This window comes from Schistosoma haematobium, chromosome 6, assembly GCF_000699445.3.
Source record: "Schistosoma haematobium chromosome 6, whole genome shotgun sequence".
NCBI lineage: Eukaryota > Metazoa > Platyhelminthes > Trematoda > Strigeidida > Schistosomatidae > Schistosoma > Schistosoma haematobium.
The window spans coordinates 1,015,753-1,029,775 of record NC_067201.1 but is presented as its reverse complement, the minus strand read 5'-3'; the positions used below and the strand labels follow the sequence as shown (position 1 = coordinate 1,029,775).

At 35.7% G+C, this 14,023-nt stretch overlaps 1 protein-coding gene across 3 annotated transcripts in view; it reads left to right on the top strand.

Annotated features, from left to right (window-relative positions):
- The window catches only part of MS3_00008272 (uncharacterized protein), a 28,492-nt gene extending 16,352 nt beyond the window's left edge, over window positions 1–12,140 (top strand). The window contains exons 1-5 of one of the 3 annotated variants that reach the window (XM_051216631.1): window positions 8,059–8,206; window positions 9,254–9,344; window positions 10,201–10,425; window positions 11,371–11,421; window positions 11,850–12,140. In XM_051216631.1, coding sequence (XP_051065220.1) covers window positions 8,145–8,206; window positions 9,254–9,344; window positions 10,201–10,425; window positions 11,371–11,421; window positions 11,850–12,047 — 627 coding nt within the window. In that variant the 5' untranslated portion in view covers window positions 8,059–8,144 and the 3' untranslated portion in view covers window positions 12,048–12,140. Of the gene's footprint in view, window positions 1–8,058; window positions 8,207–9,253; window positions 9,345–10,200; window positions 10,426–11,370; window positions 11,422–11,849 lie in introns of those variants that run through there. The other 2 variants (XM_051216632.1, XM_051216630.1) reach the window with 2 other exon arrangements.
- The last annotated feature ends 1,883 nt before the right edge of the window (window positions 12,141–14,023 follow it).

Sequence of the window (14,023 nt, the reverse complement as noted above, 5' to 3'; positions counted from 1 at the left end):
AACTGTACCACTGTAACTCGTTTGATAGCTTTCAGTAGTTTTGATCAATCTCATTTAAAGGAGTCAGGGAATGTGAAGCATTCAATTTGTCGAAATCCAGTCGTCTTCAAAAGGAAGTGAGAAAAGCTCATGCTGTCTCACATAAACATCTGTTTCAAACAGTGTATATCATACTTGCATAATGTGTCTGGTAACTTGTTAAATTTTTTGCAAAAGCAACGTTTGAATGTACTACAATTATTGTTTATTAAGAAAGCAGTTTTCATATTCTACATTAATGACTGATCTTGATTCGACTACCATTGTGGAAGAGGAAACATTAGACTTCTGTTTCGTTTGAGTATGAGACTCCTTAGAAGTGCTCGTACTGAATCCCGCTGAGATCTAATGTTGGAACTTCATGTTTTTATATAGCTCCTTTCACTCTTAAAATCCATGCTCGGTGATGGGTTTAGAAATTGTTCTATTTGTGTGCAAACTGGTCTGAACATTCACACGTTTCAATACAGACAATCAAATGTATAATGTGATAATGTTATCGGTTCTAAAATCCTTAACAATAAAACTATAACGTTGTTAATGAAAGTAGTAATGTAGCGTATGAACAAGTCAAGTCCAAATGGAAGGCAAATTATCTATGAAATACAGACACCTAATCCTTACTCATTCGTTTATTTATATCTATTATGTATTCGGCCAATCAAGCTGGTTGTAGACTATCTTCTATTGATTCATCACTAGTCTCCAATCCTCGTTTATAATGATCGACTTAATTCGCATTAGTGAATAACGTGATCAACGAAACCAAATACGAGAATGAATTGTGATTACGTATATTACATACGATCGTTGATCCAGACAACTGAGAGGAGCAGCAAAATGATACGCAGTGGAGAAAGCTTTTGAGCCAATTCAGCTTAATCAAGCGGTAATCGATATTTATAGCCCGATGAAAATAAGCTACAGACAGGTGATGAGTAAAATACGCAATGCACGCACATACGCTCATCCAAACACAGTCAACGTTGATGATTTAATAGTTGGCACTGTTAAGATGTTACTCAAGAAAGGTGAATAAATTGGCTTGTCCGGAAGCCAGAATAAGTTATGTGTATATATTTTTACGAGCGTAAACTTCCTTTTCTTCCGACTCCAAACCAGATAACAGTGATGAATGAATGTTAATCGTATTCTAACTCATTTATGTCTTAACTTCACCGAAGTCGTTGATCTCATCAAATAAAAAAAATACAACGAAATCTTCAATATTATTATTTTTTGTTTTTGTTTTCGGCTTTCATAAAGCTTCAAGTGTCTGACCATTGATAAGTCAAGTAACATTTCAAAGTCAACGTATAATCCATTTGAGATCCATATTGATGTTTTGTGTTGTTTAAGGACTTTGTGTTTTGTATCCATGATCAAAGTTGACGAAAACTATTACCATTTATAAAAGTTGTAAATGTGTGAACATGATAGGTGCTTATAGTTATAAAATGTTTCAATGTTTTGTTTCATCATGGTTTCTTGACGTTTAGACATATGTCTGAGGGTTATTATACTCTGATGATCCAATGCAGTGAACTGACACCACTTACGAGATGTCGATCATGATTCTAATGGATTATTAATCAAAGCGGCTATGTGAGCAGTCGAAAAGCGCAAGGTCATTGGTCGTAACTGGCTTTCATACAATGTGATTGTGTATAGCTTTCTCATGCCTATTACCTCACTCACAGGAGCACGAGAGTCTCCAAAACAGGATATGTTAACCAACTCTGTCATGGATTCTCCTTTCAGAGTTTTCAAACACCATTTCTTTTCTTGATATCTGCCTACAATTCCCGGCACGACTTGTTCTTATATCTCTCTCTATTCCTTCCACCTTCAGGATTCCAGGTCATGGATTGCCATATGATGGAGTTAATAAATCTCAACAATTTGTGTCCGATCTAGCCCCAACGTCTTTTTTTAGTGTCCTCTTCAATCGGAAGTCTGTTTGTTCTCTGTTACAATAAGCCTAGTTGCATGCAAGTTGTGCACTGTATTTCGTGCTTCCCTTTCAGATGTCCAGTTCTTCATAATTCGGTCGACTACGAGAACAATGAGAGAGAAGGGAGAATAAGTAGTCTAGTCTGGCACGATCCTTCGCTTGGAACGGTCTGTAAACAGTTGTCCGTGCACCACCATGTAGCATAGCTCATCACATGAATTCCGGGTGATGTTTACGATTTTCTCCGTGACATCATGGTGTAGAAGACGGTTCTATAAGATGCTCTTATCCACACTGTCAAACGCTTTCTCATAGTGAAGGAAGCTGATGCATAGTAACGAGTTACTTTCCATTGATTGCTCAACAGTAGTCCGCATTGTTCTGATTTGGTTTGCGTACGACCGATCCTTATAGAATCCCGTCTACTGGATCCTTCATTCTGTTTAACAACACTTTTGGAAACGTTTCCTGGTTGTGACAGTAGTGGATGCCTCTGTAGTCAGCGCATCCGCTCACATCTGCTTTGTTTGATATCTTGATGTGGTATCCTTCTTTCCAGTCCATCGGTACTTGTTCATCCCCCGAATCTTCCTGAACAGAACGTGGAGTAAGTTTTCAGTTACCTATGTGTTTGACTTCAGTAATTCAGTTGTATGTTGTATTGTTCTACTGCATTCCCGCTCTAGATTTGCTTGCGATCATGATGATTTCTTAAACTGTGTGAGGCGACATCTATAAGAAGGTCTGTGGATGCTGTTTCGATATGTAATATCCGGAAAAGCACTACTAGATCAAGAGTGTTCTTTAATGCATCATGTTTTTGAGAAGATTTTAAATGAGTTTCTGACGCTAATCTTTATTATATTAGATTGTCTAAAGTTTTCCCTAAACCATCCATTTAAACAAAGTCCAAGGAGTTCGACTAACAGTGACAATAACTGAATCATGGTTTGAAAATCGACATTATCTTGGTTTATATACTTCCCACATAATTAGAAGTAAAGTTATGAAAATAATTAGAAGTTGTGATGTTATTCGTGATACTTGTTTCTTGAAACTATCGTGGAGTATGTAAACATTTGAGAGTTTATTAAATTGAAGTTCACATTAAACCAATACAAATGAATAGCATGATTAGCATTTAGGAGGTTAGATTCAAGACAAGGTTTTTCTTGTTTTCCCAAATGTGGTAATCTTGTGATCGCTGTTCATTACACGTCTATATCAATCCATTTTGTATGAAAATGTTCATGTTGACGTTCATTGGAAACTACGATTTATTACTAGACTAATCAGTGCAAAACACTAATAATTACTCATGTTTATTGTTTCCTGTTTATCATTTGAACAAATGTAAGGTGAATACAATGTGATGTATCGGAAGAATATCAGAGAAATTTTAAGCACCAATTGTTTCCAAACAAATGTGAACATTAGAATGAATAAGATAAACTTATGGGTTATTTTGAATACACCATAATTGTTCTACGTCATTTTAGGTTGGTGTCATCTTATAATGAGATTTCAATGGAATATCGATCCAGTGTACCATACAAAAGAAGTCAAGTTCACCTTGGTTGACATAATAAAACACGCTGAACCAGTGTGAATTAAAAATCGATTCACAAGTATAGGAAACAAACTTCGAAAAATTGACAATAGAATTAATGATCTGCACACACAAAACTGGTCGAAGATCAAATTACACGTATGTCATGAATTCAATGACTAAAAGGTGTTCTATCCCCACTACAAATCAAATTCATTATATACTTAATAGTTAAATGCATATCAATCTGATGATTTATCTAAGTAGATAGCTAGTTCGCACTTGATTTCTAAAACCCGTTAAACATGCATTAACAATCAAAATGACCAACTACTTAACAGTGAATACATTTTCAGAAAAAATACTGCACAAGTTCTACAAACGGATTGTTTTATGTATCAGTGTGTGACTTTTGAAATTCATTTTACGACCCTAATCTTCGTAATCGGGAAAGAGATCACATTCGATAATGCATTCGGAAGACCTACTTCTCATGTGTCATAGTGTTTTTAATACAACAGTAAAGAATTATTTGTGAGCATCACATGGAACAAATAACTATCACTTGGTGAGCTAACCGATCAATAAACTACCTGAACAACTCTATTAGTTACCAAGTTAGGATTCATAAACTATTGTGTCAAGGAACCGTTGTGTTTCACATGAAATTAGCAGAACAATTCAAATAATAATGTATTCAAGCAAAGTAATATCGCCTTATGATAACGTAATACTTACTAACATTTATTCATTCAAGTGCAAAATGATCATGAAACGAATGTCATTACATCAAATTGATAAACAGTAATAAGACGATAAAGACTTATATAAAATAATATATAAAACTGAAAAAATCATCCATCTTCTATACTGAGCCTGCTCATATCAATAAAAGGGCAGTACAAGTGTTTTCAATCCTTAGTTACAGTAATATTGAAAGAAAACACACTGTGACGGATATATTGAAATCCGCCATTTCTATGGAAGTCTAACTGGATGAACCTCTACATGGTTTACTAGCATTCGACGTAATCTATATGTCAATACAGAGAATGGTATACAACTAAAATGAAGTATAAAACATCATACACACCTACTCAATATAGGCTTTAATTGAATTCTACAAGTAGTTTTCTCATCATACGAACACACTGTATGTTTGGATGTGAAGTGATGCTGTTGAACACACGCTTAACCACTATAACCACTTTCTGTCTTCTAGCTATAATAGGTATGCATTCGAAATGACGTCCATTCGCAGTAGACCTAAACGAATCATTACGGTAATCGACTTTCATATAAAATGTTTGCCATTGTGTAATAGAATCTAGTATTCGATAATGTGAGTTACGTAGACTAAGTAATCACCAAGCATTCCTTGTTAGCAAATGTTTCAAATGTTTATGTTCGTTAAGGACTTCATACTTAGGAAAACTATCTAGTCAATCTAATCACCAAAATTGTTTCAATGACTAGCCATCTACTTGCACAGACTGTTGTTTCGCGTTCAATTGTTTGAAAGAGTTATCAAATATATGAGAGTAAGATGTTGATATTTATGTCCACAAGATTATTCAATATTCATTTGAGTTCGATCATATGCTTTAATACTCATTGCAAATACCATTGGGCGAACTGATCAAGATGAATAGTTGGTAGTAGAATGCAACATCTTACTCAAGAATTAAGTTCAGTGAAAATGCATTTACAATCCAACTAACTAATTATACTTTGAATAAGTAATTAGATATGTAAAAGCATTGAACGTTAATCAAGGAATATCCCCTTCAATATCAATATATGTAATTTGAAACAGTTCAGCATAGAATGTTCCAATTGACATGCTCATCAAAGTGAATTCTTGATGCAGAATTAGAATTTGCTGGAAGAACTCTTTAAAAGACATGATTATTGTCAGTCGAACATGCTTTGCTGAGCTGTTTAGAACTCCTACCACATCATGTTTTGGATATTCTAATGGTATGCTTCAATGTTTAGAAAACTTGATGTATGTGTATCATGAAATGAAGGTTAACAGTGGAATCGAACTGTAGATTGTGACAGTGCATGCACAGTAATAGACCTACTTAATTTACTGGAATGTTATGAATTTTATCATCATTTGACATCCAGTTTCATATCATGTAAATGAGAGAAACAACACGTATAATTATCCTTCCATTTGTAACCATTATGTTCCGATGTAATCAATTCTGGTAATGTCAAAGAGGAAATTGGAACAATATGATAAGTAATAGCAAACAAAACGATCTAACAGTCTGTAAGATTATGTGAGTGAATTAGTGGTCTTGAATAATGCAAAGGATTAAAAGAGTATGTGACTTGAAATATAACGCACATACGTGATAGACTGAATGTAAATAATAGTTGCATACATCATCGTATCAAATATGCATCAGACGGTGTTTGGACTAGTGTGCTTCTAACAACTGTTGTTCATGGGTTAGTGAATAAATCGTTATTCCATCCAGTAAATTCCTATTCTGAAATAACACTAATTGTGTAGGATTGTCAAACCATTCACCATTCATGGATGAGAAAACGACGAGACATGCAAGTAAAAATATATTGTATTAATGTGAAGCTTTACAGAGTAGATGATCAGGTTAATACGATTCATTGAGGTTGATAGACATGATATAGTTGCAGAGGAACAACCAATACACATGAACCACACAAGCCACTTGATTTGTATGTCGGCTGTGATACTACCCGGGTGCCCAGGCCGAAGCAGGTGGATTTCTTGGGAGGTAACACCCAGAGCCTTCAACCTAAAGGTATGATCCACAAGGCAGTGTAGCTACGTATCGTCCATTGGAAGCAACTAAATAAATATGGAAATATAAACTTCTGAAGTGACCTTATAGGACAGAATATTTTATCAAAATATGGGGGCGATAACAACAATAAATAATTAAAATGGAAATTGACGATGAAACCGCATCAACAGGCTAATTTGTTTAAGATTCATTACATTTCAGTGGCAACGTCTCTAATTTTGAGGTTGGTAGACACCGAATCGAAAGCATCACTCTCCTCAAGACTACAGTTACAGCTTTCTCATTACGGCGTATTCACATGAAAGCTAGGTTCAGGTTTTCTCAACGACTTCCTTCATCAATCACATTGCATAAATACGTATATACTGATAGTGCACAAGATGTGTCGATTCCGACCACAAAAACTAATCATAGTGTTAAAAAGAGAAATATGTGAACATCGCTAATGTTTTGATGATGTCTCAATTAACGTCATTACTCTGTAGAGGCTTCATCCAACCATTGAGCACATCAAAGCGGCAATATCATTCTCACTCAAAGGTGCTATCACTTATTCACTTATTATGGACAAACAGTCAAATGAGTCTGTTTTATTTCTAATCGAATCACTTATTCCGTTGTTCTGTGCAAAGTTAACTTAACCAAAGTTCAATGAAAAAAGTAAGCACTCATAAGTTAACAAAGTTGAATCAAAGTAATTGGTGAATTCCGTTATAAATTCGTTTAATTTTATTGAACCATTTTTACTGTGAACATCAGAATCATTCCATGTGAGTTTGTTAATTTATATAGAATGGTGTGAATTGGGCATGAGTTTAGATTTGTTGATAAGTTGTTTTATAAGTAGCAATAATAACAGTTCAGTTTAATGTTATATTATAACTAGAATATAGTACACTCAGCATAAATGATTCCAGCTAGTTTCTATTACAAACACGAAAGACATTCTTATAGATTCCCATGTTTTGGTGCCTCATTCTCCCAGATTTACAGGATGGAGAATATGAATGAAATGGATGGTAAATATTTGGAAAGACATCACATGTCGGCCTTTTGCAAGATTTTCAATGTCTATCAACAACCGTGTTCGTGATCATCTCGAAAGACTCACCACACACTCTACTCGCTGCCTTCATTACACTTTACAATACGACAAAATCTTTTCTGAAAATCACAGGAGAAAATAATCGAAAAAACATACTTCTGTTGAGTTTTGTTTATTGACATGAATAAATTAATCAATGTTAACTATCTTCACTGGAGTGGGTGTATTAACGTTGATGATTCCAAAACACCGTATGCCGTAAGCAGCTAACATGAATCTAATGAGATGAATTATCATCGACTGTTGAACTTTCCTATTAATCTCTTTAAGATGATAAGGCAAACTAGTCAGATAAAAGTCAAATTCTGTCGCTGAATCCATACCTGTTGAAAGACAATGAATAAGGAAAGAAATAGGCATGTGAATAGATAGTTAAGGTTTAATGTAAACCATGAAATTAATAACCTCCATTACTGTATTGTGAAATCGGTCTTGGTTATGAATCTCGTAATGATGATACATACAGCAAACTAGTCAGATAAAAGTCAAATCCATAACTGTTGAAATACAATGAAAAAAGAAAGGAATAGGCATGCGAATGAAAATACAAGGTTTTACGTAATCCATAAAATTGATTATTTCCATTACTGTATTGTGAATTCTTACTTATTTCAGTCAACGTTAGAATTGGTGATTGTGGAAGGTGAATTTTCAAAGGTGAATTATCCACAAATCTCCATTGCAGATAGTTCAAAGATGATGAAATTCGAATTTGATAACTTGTCAAATGAAACCAGTCAGAATAATTCTACTTGCATGTAAGATATTTTTCATTCCATTTGACAGATTCAGCTTTACTCAGTGTACAAATCCAGTTGTTCTCAGTGGTCTCATATTAACGTAAATAATCTATGTTTATAATAAACGTATTCCCCGAGAATCATAACGACAATTTCACATGTATTACTATTACGTATCATTCATTGAATCGATTAATACAGTGTTATAAGTAATTTGACCCGTGTTTGACAAGAATGTTATAATTGAGGAACAGCAAACTAGTTTGTTTAGTTTCCAGTACAAACAACTCTCATTTTGTGTTACATCCCATCACAATAAATGACCATACTGAAATATCTTTAGGTGTTTATTTGAATTCATAAATATTGGTACAAAGGGTCAGCGAATACATATACGACACACAAGTCACTGGATTTGCGTGTGAGCTGTGACACTGCCCGAGTGATCAGATCGAAGCAAGCGGTTTTCTTACGGAGTTACACCCGGAGCCCTCGACTAAAACGCTAGATACACAAGTCAGTGGAGCAACGTCGGAAGATGCAGTCTCACGGTAGCTGGTGAACAACAATAGTTTCACATGCTATTTCTTCCCACAGTATCCTGTAGCCATGTGCATCATTCGTTTGTAATCAGTGTTTTCCAACTCCACCAGGTGGATTCTCCGTGTCAACTAATCCGGATGAAGCGCTGGACATTCGCTTTTCGTTCTCTCAATTTTGCGAACAACACCTCCACCATGAGAGGGCAGTGAGTAGGAGTTTTCTGGCAGTGGCTGTATATGCTTGTCCATGTGAGAGAATTTCGAGATGGAGACCTATTTCTCCTCAATCTCAGGGCATTTTCAAGATGAAATAAGATATTCAAGACGACCAATCATTAAGTATTCCACTCATTGTTTATTTTGACAAGTTTCATAAACTTTTGAAAATGTCGAACTGAGACAATGAGAAACTTGTTCAACCATTTCATACATACAGATTAGGTAGAACACCTGATGCACATCACTATGGTCTATTGTATATGTGAGTTTAGTATGTTATACATTTCTCTCTTTTGTTCTTCAGATTTATCGGATTAGTTCTTGGATTAATAATAATATTTATTAAAAATCTACATACTAAATCCACAATGAACACTATCGTCATAGTGATAACGGTCAGTTGATTATGATATTAAAATTACATTCATGGTATTTTCATTCAACCATCGATTGAATTTATTGTAGATTTGTTTGTTGAATAATGTCAATATTGTCTTGTTGTTTTGATGACAGTGATAGAGATAAAAGAATGTTTGAAGGTTGACTTGAACAGATGAGTTTTGACGTTGAATTTTAAGATCCGAATATGTTTGGAGATCCAGTTTCCATAGTTTCACTGATTTCATTGGTGATCCGTTCGTTTATGGGCTATGACTTAACTGGTAACTGGTGAAAATAATGTAACATTAAAAGGTATTCGTCCATGTTATTGGATAATTCAGAAATATGTAGACGTGGATACACGTGATACCGATACATTCCACTCTCACCTACGTTTGTTGATATTACCATTTGTAAGATGTGGAATGGGTTGTAAACACAGAACAACTAAACGAATTGGATTTCTGTCATTTTCATTTGTGTAATCATCTACACACTTTATCTGCCACTGAACTTGTGTTCACTGATACACGAGTCATTATTTGGTGCATCAAGTTGCAGTCACCACTAGTTGTCGTGGTTCTCGGTTTACCCAAGTTAGTATAATTCACACACTATAGGTAATAAATGTCACATAACATGGTCATGTGTACTGGATGAGCGAATTAGCTTTGAAACTAATTCATGTTTGTCAATATGACAGACTTAGATAAGCATTCCTTCCCATGTGCTTGTATCTATAAGTATTCATTTCTAAGCATTTCAATCGAATGCAGGACAGTGAAGATTATTGTTTCATTATTTCTTTAATTGCTGACAGATTCATCTTCTGAACTAATAAGAATTTGACACTACTTTTTCAATATTCAGATGATCTTTATTATTGTCGGTGTTGTATTACTAATGTCAGTTGGAAAATGGTACGAACAAATTATTTCTGTATCTATAGCTACCGCGCTCTTCATCATTGCCGTTTTGCTGGATATAAAGCTACAAGGTTCAAAAATGAAATGGATGATAATCTTGTTCACATTGTGTTGTGTATTTGCTGTAACTGGGTTGATTTTCTTTGTTTTCGGGGTGATATATAAAATTGTAAGTTGATTTAATCAAAGATTTCCACACCATACTAGTGGTTTTCTTGAATAGCTACAGTTGTCCTAATGAAATATTGCCAATAATGAATACCGATGAAACGTTTCCAACATTGAAATAGAAATACATTTTCAATTCGTATTTCACTGAGGAATATTCCAAACAAACCTTTGTTTTCTAATACATGTTTGGCTGCGTTGAACGTTTATTCACATCATATCGCCGCAATAGTAAATTTAACAGTGTTTTCAGAAGGGGTTTGTGGAGATTATTTTTTAGAAATTTTCACAGATTGAAATCATGAGTCAGTTGAAGCTAGACCACCATTGAAAACCTGGAAGCATTGGACGGCCGTTTCGATCAAGTATGGGACTCCTCAGCAGTGCTCATCCACGGACCTGCACCCCGCGGGATTCGAACCTAACAACAGTATTTGCACCATCATATTTTCCTCACGTATAAATTGCTTAATTAATCCAGTTTCCTTTACACATGGATTAAAACTGGTAAACGTCTGCAATCTGATGTGTACTTTACACTGTATGTTGTTAATACAAAGCATCATGAAATAATGTTATAATTTGAGAAAGTAATTCTCAATACTATCTATATATTATGATTGTCTAACAAAATGATCATTACAGTCAAAACCACCAACAGTACATCTTCAAGCAACGATTTCATATTCGATGAATAGGTAGCTTGAATGTTTCATGATACAGTCTGACGAAACTAATTCGTTGTTTAAACAACCGTCAAGCATGAGACAGAGTGATTACATGATGCGCGAATTCAGAATAACAGCCTGATTGGTCTCATACATGAACTGGTACATAATAGTTTAAAATTGGTAGAAATTATTAATAAAGTAATACTGTTTATCCACTGATACCTATGTAGATCTGTGATGAAGTTGGGTGACTTGTTTTCTTTTCTATATTTTAGAAAGGTTTACTAGGTGCAACCTTGGTTTGTTGGTGCGGTGAAATGTTCATTGTAAGTTCCGAATTAATAAGCGAATTCCAGTACAAATAACCGTTCATTGATTATTATGCATTCAAAGATATCGTTCTGTTTAAATTAGAACTTTGAAGCATTAGTGTCGACTATTCACAACATTCACAACCATTCATCACGAAACATTTTGAAGCAAACACAACGAGATGCCAAGCTGAATCGCTGAAAGAGAGGCGTTGAGTTGTTGAACGGCTCAATCTATATGATGCTTTGTTATAAAAACGATCATCTGTCAATATTTGACGGGTCAAAATACAAGGCACTTACTGTTCATTTGTTATGTATGAGTGTTCAGAAATTACTAAATGTGTAACCCTAAGTCATTAAATGCCTAATATTTCACTGATACACATATTGATATGGATGCATCGATAACGAAGTATTGATCTACACTTTCATAATTACAGGTGGTTACCTGCACAAAATATTATCTGGACAGCTATCGCAAATCACGACAGTTTTCCACACTGTACTGTGTTTTCCTATTGATGTATGAATACATCGTACTTGTCATCAGTTTAATATTCTCTTTGAATTCAGTCATTGATTGTAATTGGAATAACAAGACAATGATTAGACACGATGAACAGATCCTGTTCCATTGAATGTTTTAATCAGTTCACAGATATTCAGGTGGAATATTTTGAAGATTATTGTAAACTGCTTTGTTATTCATAATAGACGTTCTATTAAATAGACATTTGTTTGTTGAATTAGATGTTTGGATTGAAAATATTCGCTTAAAATGTAAACAGACTTTACAGACAAATGCATATTTATACAGTTAAGACTACAGTGAATATTGACACGTGAAATAAATATTGATGAATAAGAAAATGACACCATTTCACATTCAAGAATAGCATTAGACTTAACGAGATAATTTTTGGGATATTTTTCTGAATATCTCAACACCTCCCTTTGGTAAAGTTAGAAGTGACGTATCCAAAGTTTTACTTGAAATTTCTTTGGTTATCTTCGCCTGCGATCCGACCTCCATAGTAACTAACCAGAAACAGAGGGATGTTCTGCTAGAGTAGGTGACTTAGTTTTCTCTGATTTAAGTATTGCGGAAGTTGAAAAGTATCCAACAGCAAGTCGAGTGGGACGCGTTTCATAATTTCTTCTTTCTCACTAGCTTCCCTTGGCCTTAGTTGATTCTGATGCGTGGTACAGATGTCTTGGTTCACCTCAACATCATTTATGGCGTTCCCATGTTTTTTTGTGACATCAAAGTCTACCTATCTATCACATCTGTGTCTATAGTTCCGTGCATACACTTTCGCACCAACTTCGTAAGGAATTCGCGTAATCTGCATCTGAGGGCTCTGCTGGGCCACTTGTTCGGGTGTCATCACACTACGAACTGTTCGTAGCTTTCGCCCCATAGGCATCTCAGCAGGGGATTGGAAGTTTGGCAATACGTCATGTGAGGTTGTCCGGTACACAACCAGAAATCGTTCGATGATATCTCCTGCGGTCCCCTCCACTCGTGCTTTAAGCATGGCTCGTTTAAACGTATCAACGAACCTTTCAGCTTGTTTATTAGATTGTGGATGATATGGCGTAAAACAGGCATGGTTGATCGAGGTTTGCAGGCGAAATTCTCAGAATTGGCTAGATGTGAACTGTGAACCACTGTCTATTACTATTGTTTCTGGAAGACCATGCTGAGCGAAGATCTGATTAAGGAGTTTGATGGTTCGAGTTGTAGCGAGTAGCGCAACTGGCAAAAGCTCTGGCCATTTGGGGTAGGAGTCAACCAGTATCAGATATGTGGTACCATATAGGGTTCCGGTGAAGTCAATATACACTCGCGACCAGGGGTTTCCTGACTTTGGCCAGGGTACTGCAAACATGTTAGGGGGATTTTTCGCAGCTGTGTGACAATGTGAACATCTTTTGACGAAGTTGAAAATCTGCTTGTCCATGTTCGGCCAATATGCATAGCTGCGAGCGATGGATTTCGTACGGTTTATCCCTGGGTGTCCATGGTGAAATTGACGTAGGAACTTGGAGCGTAGGGTTGTTGGAATTACTAAGAGTTCATTGAACATCAAACAATCGTTAACAACACAGAGGGCTCTGGACGATTCGCTAGTTGTTGCATACCACCACTCAGCTGTTTAACTGGTCATGTCTTCTGAATATAAGTGATGGCTTCTTTGAAAATCGGGTCTTCTCTGGTAGCTTCCCGAACATCTTTTAGCGGTAGCAGGCATTGCCCGAAAAGCATTAGCTAATAGTGCAGCACCAGATTCTCTCCCGTTTATATCATGCCAATGGTTACCAGAGGGTAGCCGGGTTCACTGAAAAAGTCCTCGGTGAGTGTTGATTGTCAAAATCTCTCTCGATTCCAGAGCGACTGGAATTTGAAGGTAAGCATCCGCCAGATCGAGCTTAGCAAAGTAGACACCACCATTTAAACTAGTAAATAAGTCATCTGGGATCGGCAGCAGATATTGATGCTGTTGTGGAACCGCGTTGAGTCCTAAGGAAAAGTCTGCACAGATGCATACGGAACCAATGAGTTTTTTTTACAGCCACAATTGGTGCAGCCCACGATGAATAAGAAATAGGT